This window comes from Patagioenas fasciata, chromosome 1, assembly GCF_037038585.1.
Source record: "Patagioenas fasciata isolate bPatFas1 chromosome 1, bPatFas1.hap1, whole genome shotgun sequence".
NCBI lineage: Eukaryota > Metazoa > Chordata > Aves > Columbiformes > Columbidae > Patagioenas > Patagioenas fasciata.
In genome coordinates, this window is record NC_092520.1 from 184,448,718 (window position 1) to 184,462,693 (window position 13,976).

Consider the following 13,976-nt stretch of genomic DNA (forward strand, 5'->3'; position numbering starts at 1 on the left):
GGCATACCATCATTACCAACCACGTCAGCAAGTGTGTGCACGGCTTGAGGAGACAGGGCTATTAGTTCATTACAGGAACACAGAGAAAAACTCTGACAAACATTCACATCTTACCAACACTGAATTTTGAAAATGTGCATGCAAAAACTGCTCGTTTCTGGGTAATGCAGGCTGGTAGTTAAGTACATTATAATGGAAGAACAGTGAACGACAAAGTGTTTTTGTGCAATGGTTTGATGAATTAAAAAATAGTGTAGCTCTCAGGAAAGCCTGGAGGCAAATGTAAGATGGAAAGAACCCAGGGTAACTACTGCAGGGAAATCTCCTTGGGAGGACATGTCATGCAGCCAGTATGGCTGCTGTGACGACATCAGTACAGATGTCAGAAACTGTTTTAAGCCTCAGCACTCTGGATCTGAAAATCAAACCTCCAGCAGGATGTTCCTTAGGAAAACACAATGGATTAATAACTACATCCAGCCACCAAATGGGACAGTTATATTGCACACAAACATTGCAGCTGCTCTTAATTGGTTGTAGAAGGCAAAAGCAAATGGGAGAGTGAAGATGAAGAGCTTCAGAGGCCTGGTGACTCATAACATGGTTTCTAAAAAACTGGATTTTGCCCCACAGAAGAGTGAGCACAGGTGAGCAAAAAAGAAAACGCTTCTCAATCAGTTTTGCAAACTTTAGAGGGTAGATAGAAACTCTACGTGCTACATATAATTTCTGCAGTACTGGTTCCTCTGAGTGGTACAGGCAGCAAGCAAACATCGGAAATAATGCAGCAAGCAAACATCAGAAATAAGGCAGCAAACATTCCCCATAAATTAGTAACTTGATCCATCAAGTTGTTGCCAAAAGCCAGCTAGAGAGCTCAAATAAATCCCATCTCACACAGATTCAGTAAGGGTTCTTAGCTTTAACCTCACAGGAACCTGCTACCAAACAATGTTTGTATTTACAACTGCTATCTTACTCACACCTGAAATAGTAAATAGAGCAAATAATCCCACTTACCCACAATCTTCAGTTCAGCATTTGCATAAATAATTCCATGCGTGTTTTCTGCTATACACTGGTACATGCCGGCATCGTCAAAGGTCAGACTTTGTATTCTTAGTTCACCTTTCCGGAACTAAAATACAGAATCAATAAAACAACAATTCATATAGATTACACATGCTGGAGAATTCACACCCATTCAAATGTCTTCATTTTTTTTCAGTGCCAACATTTAGAGGAGAGTCCCTCACACAACACTCAGGCACCAGTGAGATTTTATTCTACCCATGTTACATTTCAGTCTTTGCGACAATGTGTTCACCTTATTTACTTAAAGAATGATTCGGTGTCGACATTTTTCTCGGAAAGTCCTAGCTGAGTGACACTAGGCACTTCTACTCTAGCCCGCTGTTACCATACCAATGCAGAGCAAGTCCCTGTGAGGTAGGAGTTTTACACAAGAGTCCTCTGGGAGGTAGTAGAAATTATTGTCTATTACTTTGATTTAATATAAAAAGAAAGTATAGTAAATCAAAATAAAGTACTTGATCTACTTCCAAAAAGCTGTGTATAAAATGCACAGAGTGTAGTAGGATATTTTGTAAATTACAAATAGATGTTAACCCCTTTTTGAAAGACCATGTTCATTAACTCTGTTTTCTTGTGAAACTAAAGCTGAAAAGCTTTAAACTTTGTGTATAAGTCAATTGGAATGCATAGCGCAGTGGAAGATTGAAAGAATACTATTTATCTGAAAAAAAAATAGATTAAAGGAAACATGTTTCCTGTACTATTTAAAAACATTTAAATCAGGTTTTCTACAAGGAATCTTTGTTTTGTGCTAAGTGAAATAACTAATTAAAAATTATCTGATTTAGAAACAAGTTATATTCTCAGGGCAATTTAAATACTTCCATGATTTCCCATTTGGAAATCATTTTGTAATGCACAGCATAATCATCTGGTATACTACTGGAGAACTACACATCGCTTTCTGCAGTCCAGTGTGTAGATTTTGTCAGGGACAGCCAAGTTCAGTGGTGACTGTCATGCAATTGACTTGTTAAATCACTTATTTGTAATAACTACTTAAGATGGAAAACAGCATTGTTTTGTCTGGTTAAAGCCATCTCCATATGGTAGATGGTGATATCCCTGTTCTCCCTCCAACCTCCCACTTTTTTCCCAGGATTTGCAGTCAAAACAACGCTGCCTCATTGTCTGTTTTTTTTGTTTGCTTGCCAAGATCAGTGTCACCACGGCTCAACAGATGCAGCATTACATTGTGCCCTCTTCTATTCTCTTTGTTCTTTAATGGCTCATCATACAGTGTAAGAAGTAGATATTAAATATGTTGTTGAAATGCCTGGACAGAAAATCTAGTTCGTTTAAACACAATATCCAATGCAATAAACTTAAATTATCAAATGGGACTCATTTAAATTTCCCATCCGCTATAATAATGGAATTTTGCAATATTCTGTACCTAAAAAAAAAAATACGAAAAGGTACATGATATAGGAAAACTACTGATCATTTAAAAATTATTCTTTCTTCTCTTGTCTCTACTGACTCTGGTTTTTCTTACATTTTTAGACACACTCATGTTTAATACGGTTAAAAGGATTATTTTTAGAGAGAAGCAGGTAAACGTCTTTTTCTCCAGGGAGAACATCGCATTTCCTTATAAAGGTCTGGATAAAAAATGATATCCACCTCTAAAACAAGTGTTAAAAAGGCAAGTTCTTGACTCAGAGCTGATTATTAACGTATTTCAAAACTGAAGATTGAGATAAAACTTTAAAAAATAGATTTTAATCCCTAATGCAAGTGGAATCAGCAAATATTTGTATTGTCATTAATTTTCTTTTAACCTTTTAATAACACATGCTTCAAAAGCTCATTTTCATCAGCTAACCTATTAATTCTGTGTTGACTATGACAATATACTTACCGAGGCACCATTCTTCAACCATCTAATTGTTGGCATAGGCTTGCCTGTAGCTACACAAGGCCAGTATAGGTCACTGCCTATATCCTTCTCTGTGTCATTGATATGTTCTACCCACTCAGGAGCGGCTGAAGAAAAAAAAAAGTCATGCCTTATAAATATAGCAGATACATATTTAATTAGCATTCCAATCTATTAATTCTACTGCTTTTTCAATGGTACTGCAGAAGCCACACAAAGTAATGATGATAACTCAGCAATGCACCAGCACAAGAAAGAATGAAGATGTTTTTGTCTCACCATGTAGACTCAGAATAACTCCAAACCACTTTTGAGACAAAAATATGGAATTGAAATAATGTTTCATGAACATCAAAAGATATATGATGTTACTGCTTTCACTGACTTGTGGAAATTATGCAGTAATGCCAATAAAAATTGTGCAAAATCATCTATGTGCTGAAAGGGTCTCCAAGGAAAACATTCTCTTGGTCCAGAGAAGATATTTAAGAAATTAATATTGAAAATGTCCCAGTTTTTACTAAGCAAACAAACCTATTTAGTAGCTTTGCCTATAACAATCAGTAACAACCTTCCCACACCAGTTTTCAATTTATCTCACTGAAGTTCAATCACTTAACTGAGGATCTTAACTCAGCAAATATTCTGTAAAGTTAACGAAAAGAGACAGAAATCTTCTGAACGTAATTTATATGTTATGTATGATCTTTTTATTTCACAGTTTTGTGGCATAAGTCTCAGTCAATAAGTCAGGTTACCTGGCATCATTCCACTATGAGCAATAATTTTTTAGTTCCCTCATTTAACCAAATGCATAAAGAGACAGAGACTGAAGGAATAAAGAACTTACCGTAGCTAATAAGAGAGATAAGACAGTTAGAAAAGACAAGTAAAATGAGGAAACAAGAAAGCATAACAAATCTAGAGGTCTCTTTTTCTTCCTGGTTGTTCTTTCCCTTCAATTACTCTAAACGTAATTAATTTCCATTATTTATAATACATTAATACTAACAGACAGTGCTGTCAAGGTGTATATACAGCTATCATAACCACACAAATTGAACAGTTGTTCAATTAATACACAAATGACATGCCTGGCATTCAGTAGATGTGTTTCAATTTTTCTCTATTAGCTTGAGAAACAGTGTGTCAGGATGATGCAATGACTCAGCACTGACTTCAAGTGTGAGAACACAGACACTTTCAACGTAAGTGAAAGCAACAGATCATGAAGAATAAAATTGTTCTACCTACCTTGTACATAAATTCTTGCTTGATGTTTATCTTTTCCTTTATAGTTTTCAGCTTCGCACTCATAAAGTCCTTCATCTTCATACTGAATATTGAAGATCTTAAGAACTGCACCAGACATGCTTATCTCAGCACTGGCTGGCATGGGTTCAAGGTATTTACTCCATCTGAGTTCAGGAACCGGACTTGAAAAGGTACAGGAAAGTACAAATCAGCATGTTCAAGAACTGGCTGTTGAATTGCAGTCTACAAAAATGTGTTTGATGATGAAACATGTCTTTTCATTCCCTGGGATATGAAAGGCAACAGTGCTCTACAATAACTTTAAAACATACTTACTTCCCAAGAGCAAAACACTCCAATGTCACATTTTGCCCCAGAAGAGCATACGTGTCCTTGAACTTCACCTTGATATCAGCAGGATATACTTTTGCACCTAACATGAAAAAAAGAGATTCTCAGAAAAGGGACAGCAGAAACGAAGATAGCTATTAAAACTTTCACAGTTCAAGAAAACTGTTCTTAAAATTCCAGACAAAATTCTTCTTTAGAGTGAATAGTAGCCTGGCCATCCACGAAGTCTGATTTAGCACTGAACTTTTAACAGTATGGCAGAATTGTTTTACTCAGCAAACAGTTATCTTTCTCTGAACAGTAATGCCTAACAATTTTGACAGTACAATGCTTTAACATAAACTAATTTACTTGCATTTGAAGTGTGATGATGTACTGTGTGAGTGGGTGGACAAAGTTTCCATTTTTCATTGATGCTTTTACTGGATGGAATATTTTGAATTGTTGTGAATTTAAGCTCAATATTACATTAGTAAGGGTATGAAGGAGCTAGAGTCAGCAAATCTACAGCTTAATGAGGGCACAGGTATGCAAATGTAATCAAATCTACCCACTGGTGATCCCCATAGGACTCATCTTGCAGTTCTTGTAGATGAAGATCTAAGTGTGAGTATTGGCCATTGAAAATTTCGACAAACATCACTGATTTGTAATTACCAAAATTCAATTACAATTCTTCACAGTATTATGGGAAATTTAACAGATAAAAGAGACACTGAAATCCTGATGATCAGTTTATGAGTGTTTATGATTATCAGTTTGTGATAAGTTTATGAGTGACTGACAGTCTGAAGTAGCAAAAGGGAACTTGGTTACCATTTGGAGAACATGCAGTTTTCATGAAGAATGGCAAAGAACAACCTAGTGACAAAAAGCCGTAAAGGTGTCCTAGGGGACTGGCCATGAGACACAAAGCCCTTAGGTCACTGTTGGACAGGAAATTTCAACAGAGGAAAAGGATTTGTCATTTTCAAGGGGGATTCCATGGGAAAAATATTAATTCCTGTTTATCAGCTTTTACATAAAGTTTCTGCTTTACAGTCATGCCCTGTTGAGCCAATGCCAAGACCAGAAAAGATATTAACAATTTTGGGATGAGTACAGGGGCTTATCACATAAAGAAGATAGGGACTTTGGGGGTGAGAAGTGTGTTCTCTGTGATATGAAAGGAAATTTGGGAATAAATCCAGGGAGATTTCCTTCACAGAGTTTTCATTGGGGATGGGAATGATTTGGACCTCTGTATATGGAAACTAAACAACGCTGTGCAGTAGCCATTATAACTTGTCACGTATTTCTCCTCACAGAGCTGACAGTTATGAATGAGCAAAATTAAACTATGGTTAGAACATTGCGTGTATATAGTACATAGTAACAATAAGTACTTACGATCGGACTGTGGAATAAGGGGAATAAATTTACTGAATACACTCTTTGTTATTGAAGGGCTGGACACAAAACACGAATAATTGCCCTTATCTGATGCTTCCACATTTGCAATGTAGAGATTGCCATTTGTCTGTGACACAAATCGTCGTTTGTCCAATGCAATGAATACCGGGAACTCATTTAGAAGCCAGCGGTAACTGAGATCATCTGGAGGAAAATATTTTCCAGTCAATATTAAAAACCAATACTACCAGTTACTTAAGCCATGGAATACTGTCTTCATATAAATTACTTCACTCTGATTTCTAGCTTCTAGATCTTTTATTCGGGAAAGGCAGCTATATGAGAGAGAACACCCATGTCTCAGTAGCCAGCTAATGTCTGTGTGCACGGAACACAGGGGCACTGCTGCTGCGAGCGCAGGTTGCTGTGGACACAGCCCCCATGTGTGTGGCTGCCCGTGGGCATGGCCTTCCCGCAGGAACCAGAGTGTGGGGACAGAGGATGGGCAGATAGATCTTGCCCTGACCCAGCTGAGAAGCCCTTGCCAGTGTTGCAACCAGAAATTTTAACTAGAAATACATCTCAGTTCTTCAGTTGCTTGTAATACTTGGAGTATGAAAATTAAAACATTACCCCATTTTACAAGGCAAAAGAGATGCTAACATCTAAATTCACCCCTCACAATGGAGATGCAGATGCCTGAGGTTATGGGCATAATCCCTGCAGAGACCTTCAGTAGCCAATGCCAAGAGAAAGGCACTTTCAGAGTGTAAAGCACTTCACCATGATAATTTCTGTTGTGGTGGCTTCATTAGATGGAATGAAGCTGGGCTCATTCCAAGGCCAGTCATGAGTCTGGGATGACAGTGGCACTGACATGTACTCAGGTCTTTTGAAGGGTAGGCCAAGGCTCCTCTCCATCACCCAGATTAGTTTAACTCATACTATTTGTACATCAAAAACTGTTTGCAAACTCAACAATATCCTTTACATATGGTCAACTGCAAGCATACATTCAAAATGGAAACCTAACCTAAATGGTGATTCTCAAAGTACATAAAAATTACTTTTTAAGTAAACTGGAGGGAAATTTCTAGAAAGAAATGTTATTTTCTCTTGCACTCTTCAGCAGTTGAAAATGAAGCACTTTGAGCCGAATTACCTGGGTAGTGGTAAGGGGGCTCACACAGAAGCACTGCTCCAACGCCTTCCCGCACTTTAACCTCATAACGTTCCTCAGGTGGAAAGGGATCCAGATCTAGTACAGAAAAAGACGGGAAGAATACAGTGGTTTTTTTTCACTAAAATAGCTTTATTATTATTATTTTCAGCCCTGTGAAGACAAATACAGAAATACAACAATATCTAGCAGCTAGATAGATACCTGTGGAATCATCATGCCAGTTTTGCTCATTTTAACTCTGTTATCAAGTGCAATGAATTTTTTACAATATTTTACTCATTATAATGGTAAATGTCAGGAAAAAAAAAAAGTTTTGCAGGGTGTATCCCTAAGAGTAGCAAGATGAGCTACATTTGAAGAAGGAATCCTGGAAAGACAAAGGAAAATTATTTGCAGCTGGCTTCCCCAAAATGTGACTTTAAATATTTACTGTAACTCAAAAATAGCTTCTCCAAAATGACCTGGCTGCTCTCCCTGACAATTCCAGCAGCCAAGGACTGGTAAGCAGTTAGTTCAGATACATCTGTTGTGCCAGAAGTTTGGGACAGAAGCGGATCCGATCACAGAAGAAACCTTAGCTGTCTCTGTTCAGACCAACTTCCATGCAGCAGGGTGAAGAGACTACTCTAAAAGGATAAAGAACAAGTGCTTCACAGAGCAAATTCATATAATATGCAACAGTTTGAGTATATTTCCATTCCATTTGTCAGCATGGACCTTACTACACAACTACTTTCTGTCTTCAAAATATTGACTGATCTCTTCTGCAAATTTGAACTTCTTTGTTGCAGACCTTTTGATCATGTTGTAAACTTGTAGCTATTATTGATTTCTGCTTTATTTGGAATTTTTTCTTTGCAGAAATAGGAGAAAATAAAAATGACAATCATTAGCAACAAATGTGTTAGTAATTTCATTCTGCTTTGCATAGATGATGTAGTGTTTGATGAAAGGAAAACCTAACAATGCTTTTAAGTTATTTTAGCTCTTTTAAGTTTACATTTTAAGTGTAGACATTTTGTCTACAGCATTCCTGAATAACCTTTGAAACTTTGGGACTGTCAACACGAATTTACAGATATGGAATAGGACAAGCAATTTCTATATGCAAAACATCATGTTAGTCCTGAAATAGAATGCCAGGTGCAGGAAAGTCATACAATTATTGAGATGCAGTTGTACACCTGCTTCACACTTATGAAATGCTCTGGACTCTGATTGAGTCTTGATTTCTTCTTTGCATAAGCACTACTTGCTTATTACTCAATAATTATAAGAAGTGTGATTTCATAAACTCCTAATTGGAAGACATTCATTTTTAGCTAGAATGAAAGAATTAGCATAATCACTGCACTCCTATACTCATAGAGTTAATATTTAGAGAGCATGGAAATTCCTCCTTGTCATTCTTTCAGCCTCTCTGCTATGAAATTTTTGTGTTTTACTATGCTTGAACTCTTTTCCAGCAAACAGAACAGCATATCACCTTCTGATTTTGCTCAGCACACACCAAAAAGCCATTAAATAATCCTGCAGGATAAAATTCCTTCCTTCAGGAGTATCTGCGTAACAGCCAAAAAGGATTTTAAGGGGTTTTAAAGCACCAGATCCAAAAAGATTCAGTTCTAATACAGATGATGTTCTCAGATTGATTAACGGACATGAAGGTTCTGAGAGAATGTGGCTTTTCCGTAATTTCAGTAAATTTGACAGTAAGACAAAACTAAAATGTCTTGCTCATGTACTATTCAAGACTTTTTTGAACTCTTCTAAATGGTTGTTGCCATTTTTCAATTTTAAGCACAAGCAAAGGAACAGAAACTTCCACTATAGATCAGACATTTTCTATAATATATAAATTTTAGCAACCCTGTATTCAGTTCTTCAGAAACAGTGATTGTGGAAGGAAATGTTTTTTATAGGTGATCATAAAAACTAGAAAGGAAGAAATAAAACAGTGTAAAGAAGAATGACAGTACCATATTTTAACAGGTATTTATCAGTTTCCAGCTATCTTTTCACTTCTGTTCCTTGCCTCTTTGCCCTATTACCACATAAATATTTAAATATTATATATTAGGGTTCTGTTCAGTATAATTGTCCAGTACACTAACTATTAACATTCAGCTCATGCAGTCTGTGAGCTGGCAGGCAGGAAAATATGCCACAGACTGTTTTGATTCTACTTTTTTTCATCTATTATGTGTATTGGTTTCGTTTTAAGTAGTTACATCTATTGTTGTAACTTTTATTCTACTGGTCATTCAGGACTGGCACCACTGATGACTGCTCTAGGTATAAATAAATACCCTGTAAACCGAATTTTCATGTCGTCTCCATTAGAAGGAAATAAAAACCCGGACTTCTGTTCATTCTAGAAAATACACTGGGTAAAATACAGACTAAGCCCCACTACGATGCAACCCATCAGCTCACTGTAGAGTCTGAATTTCCTTGACATATGTGGTTCCACAGTCTTACAATCACTAGCAGAAAGCAGAACTTCTCATATCATCTCTGGTCTTACACAGTAAGGAATAAATTCTGCTCATGGAGGCTGATGAAAGACGAGAGGGGCTCTAAGCACTTAATGTCAGGATTAAAGGGCACACAGGGCTTTATGAGCAGTCATCAGTAAGAGTGGATTACTTTTTGTGGCAATTCCTTTTTTGTGGATTCCTTTTTTTGTCCTCTGATGAAAAAATATATCCAGGGAAAAAAGCACCTTAAGGCAAAACAAAATAAAAATCCAAAACTTCGTCTTCAGTCAGTAAAATCTTACATTACTCTTCATGTAGTAAATCAGTTTTTTATAATGAATGTTATCTGTCGACAGTGCAGGTCTGTGCATACAGATGCATTCACAAAACTAGTTCATGAATGTCTGAAGCTGACAGAAATGTCCCCAAGCAGGGTCTCCATCGTAGCCGAGGAGGGTGGGATCACACTTTACTCACTGATGCCTTCCTCCTGCAGGCACCCACTGGTGTTTGTACGGCAGCAGCAACTCATCACCATAAGCCCTCATTTGCACCTTTCTGCTGTCACTATTTCCCCTCAGGTCCTACTACGATTTAAAAACAGTCTGGACATTACCATCTCAGGTTCTGGCTCCATGAGTCTTTTCAATTAATAATTCAACAATAACTCACTGAGAAGGTTGTCATGTCAGCTGAATGCTAAACAATACAAAATGCTTACCAAACTTATTTTGTGTTGATCTCTGCAGACTAAGACACTTAAGATACCATTTTTTACAGAGTGAAAGAGCTATAGCACGTTAGCAGAAGACAATGAAGTGTAAAACACTGGGCTTTTCAAGCTAACTGCAGCATTTCTACGTTTTTAAGTAAATATCAGCTTACATCCAAAACTCAGAGTGGCTTCATAGCTTCTGACAGTTCCAAAGATATTTGACACTACACAGACATATTTTCCAGTGTCCCTTGATTTCTCTGGATTATTGATAACAAGTCTGCCTCCCACCATACTGTAGCGATCCTTTGTTAAATCAATATCCCAGTTGTTGAGTTTCCACCTGTTGAAAAAAGAAAAACCAGATGTAAGATTTGGCCCCAGAAATAAACCTGGTAAGAAATATTATTTGAAAAATAACTCATAAGCTGTGACAAACTATGCAGGAAGTTATTAATATACTTCTATATACAAGTTCAGTTTTTTTCAGCAAGAGCCACAGATTTGAACTCCAAAGGTCTTTTAACATAACAGCCTCAGTCTGCTTCACCTTTCTCAGAGATGTGACACAGGCTAAAGCCTGATTGCTGGCCATGCTATAAAGGATGCTTGAGATGGCCATAATGAGCTAGCTAGTTATCTAAGGCCAAAGTGGCTAAGAAAATACTCCCTCTGCACCTTTAAAGCAGGGAACAATGAAACTTTTAAGACCTTTTTGCACACTTGCTGCAGGGGATGAAAATGTTTCATAAAGCCTAATGTGCCAGTGGAGCTTGTGCAAAACCAGTGGCATGTCTAATTTAAGACCTGCTTACTACAATTAAAAAACTGCTGTATGCTCCCATCTTAACTACTGCAAAACTCTGCAGCCAGTTTACTGAGTTACTGTAACTTTCTCTTCAGGGACTATGAGAGGAGCTCAGTGGACCAGGTCTGGCCCTTACTGACTTGGACTGATTGCAACAGAGCTATAACACAAGGAGTGGGAATTCATTTGTATCTATATTTGTATCTACTACTATGACCACAAGAGGGAGCGCATAACCTTCCTTGAAAGTGATCACATGCGCCGAGCACAAATACTAAAGATGCAAACTAAATAAATTTAAAGATCTTAAAATTCTTGCAGTGCAAATCGTTTTTTTTGTCACAAGGTAAAAATATGCACTAGTGTTTGAAAATGAGAGCATATACCCTCTCTGTTCCTTCTTTAATGAAACATTGTAGCAAAATATACAGGATACTTATGTGGAAGTTGTCATAGAAAGAAACAATAACAAAGTGGTATTAACAAAAACAAATTAAAAGTAAAAATAAATATTGAAATAGTAGGATTTTCAAATGTAGCAAATACTATTTAGCTTTTACAGGATTTCAGAGATATCACTTCAGTCCTGTGAGATACAATACGTCTGTATTATAAATCAATCCCCTGTTGAGAAATACCTAGGAATAACTGTCATGAGGAGAATTTACGCTGCAATGAAAGTGATTAGAAAAACATTGCACAAATGTGTAACTGTTAAGTGTAATAATTAAAAATTGTTTTCTTCTGAATTTACTAAAGACAAAACACAATCATATTTTTATGATGCATCCTATTTTTCTCTGAATACAATATCAATTTATATTCATTGGCAAAACAAGATTACTCTGCAGTATGAAAAACTGAACTTAGCAAAGATAGTGATGCAGCCTCCTTGCTTCAATCCTGCCTCTTAAAAGGCAGCTCCTTCATTCCACAAAATCTGTGTTTAGGATTAGAATCATAGAATCACAGAATTATTTTGGTTGGAAAATACCCTCAAGATCATGGAGTCCAGCTGATCAACTTCATTCACATGGGTAGTTCTCATCAGGTTCCGCTGATGAGTGTTTCTCACGCATGAAAATGCAGAGCAAGATGATTCATGACACCCAGTTAGACACACTGAATTGAAAAGAAGTTGTATCTCTTTAGAGTTGGGAATAAATACATACACATATGTATATATATGTTATTTTTTTTTCTATAAACTGCCTAGGAGCTTGGAAAGGTGTATTAGTAAAATGTGTAGTTATCTGTCCGTCTTCTCTTTTTCCAAGGCTGCATTGAGTTTCTTCCAGCTGAGATGTAAAACTGCAGGAATATACACAGGCGAGTTAGGAACCATCTAAGAGGTTATATCCAAAGAGAGCCTACAGAAAGAGAAGGTGTTTGAAGAAACCTTAGAAATGCTAGAACCACCAAGAGACCTATGAAATCTCTAAAGATTGTAGAAAAGCTACAGAAAAGAAAAAAAAAGTCACTGATAATCACCAGCATGTATTTGCATAAAGGTCATTTTGGGAGAAACATCAGAGTACTCTGAGGTCCATGATCTACATACAGGACTGGGGACTAAAGGACTCTTGTCCACACAGAAGTATGTTGACTTTCAAAGCAGTGTTGAAAGCTCCATGAATTACGGGAAAAAATGGATTCCTAGAAACTGCATTAAGTATTTGAACTTTAGCAAGGGTGAAGGACCATCAAATACAGAAAGAAGAATGGATGAACGCTTAACAAACAGTGAAAATAAGGAACTTCTAAAAGAAGTCTAAGAAGGTGAATGGTCAGAAAAGAACTAAAGTGGCAGGAAGGACTTAAGTGCCTCTGAAAGAGGAAAATTTTGGCTAATGACCTGGTAAAAGGCTAAGAAATGAAGGCAAAATTTTGAGGTAGACTAAAATAATGGCATCAGGAAATAAGGAACATGGCCTTATTCTCTATTGCGATTATCAGATCAGCTATCAGCACTAATTGTCAGATCTGTTCCTAAATAAAAGAGCTCTGGAGGTGCAAGGCAATTCTTCCAGGGTGACTTCACTAGTTCAGATCTTGCAGAGCCCATGACAGATAAAGAAGAATGCTAAAATTCATGAAGAGCCTGTAATCACTCAGTAGATGGTATGTTTACACAGTCTTGCACATAGGGTGAAGGAGTCTGGACAGACTGGAAGTGATGGGTAAGTAGATCAGAAGGGAACCGAATCTAAGTGTATTTGATCTCTTCACACTTTCAGTTCTTTCCAAACACGGGAAGAGAGCAAACAAGTGCAACAGCAAAATGCCAAGTAGCAAAATTTGTAAAGACATGAGAGCCAGGGATAGTATTCAAAAGGGGTATTGTAGTGTCCCCTCAAATCCTTCAGTAACAGGAGTACGGTATAGGTAAACAATCTGTAAGTGTATTTTAAAAAGGCAATGAAGACCAGTTAAGCTGTTTAGACAGAAGAATACCATAGCTGACCACAATATTGTAACAGATTTAAAAGAACGGCCAGCAGACTCAACTGTTTTTCCTGTCTTAGAAGCCAGAGTTTAGGAAGACACACAAGCGAGTATTGGGAGCAGACTGTAGGATAATCTAATGGCATAGATTTCATTTTCTGACAAGAAATTGCATCTGTCTGTTAGTATGATGACAGTAGTTTTCTGCTGATTACTAAGTTCTAAATTAGTCACGGTCTCAACAGTGACAATCTTAAGTACATTTCTCTGTACATAATGAACAGATAATAGCCGACAAACTCATATGGATGCCTCGAAATCTCACAATGAAGCAGAATTGCCCTGCTAATAACAATACAATTATTGTGAAA

General features: G+C 37.1%; 1 protein-coding gene across 1 annotated transcript in view; it reads right to left on the reverse strand.

The window, feature by feature from the left end:
- CNTN1 (contactin 1) overlaps positions 1-13,976 on the reverse strand; it is a 248,240-nt gene that overhangs the window by 62,534 nt on the left and 171,730 nt on the right. Inside the window, exons 5-11 of the mRNA XM_065838300.2 lie at positions 10,523-10,695; positions 7,137-7,232; positions 5,972-6,178; positions 4,568-4,664; positions 4,232-4,413; positions 2,960-3,084; positions 1,021-1,138 (exon numbers count right to left, since the gene is read on the reverse strand). Of these exons, the coding sequence (XP_065694372.2) occupies positions 1,021-1,138; positions 2,960-3,084; positions 4,232-4,413; positions 4,568-4,664; positions 5,972-6,178; positions 7,137-7,232; positions 10,523-10,695 (998 nt within the window). The remainder of the gene's footprint in view (positions 1-1,020; positions 1,139-2,959; positions 3,085-4,231; positions 4,414-4,567; positions 4,665-5,971; positions 6,179-7,136; positions 7,233-10,522; positions 10,696-13,976) is intronic.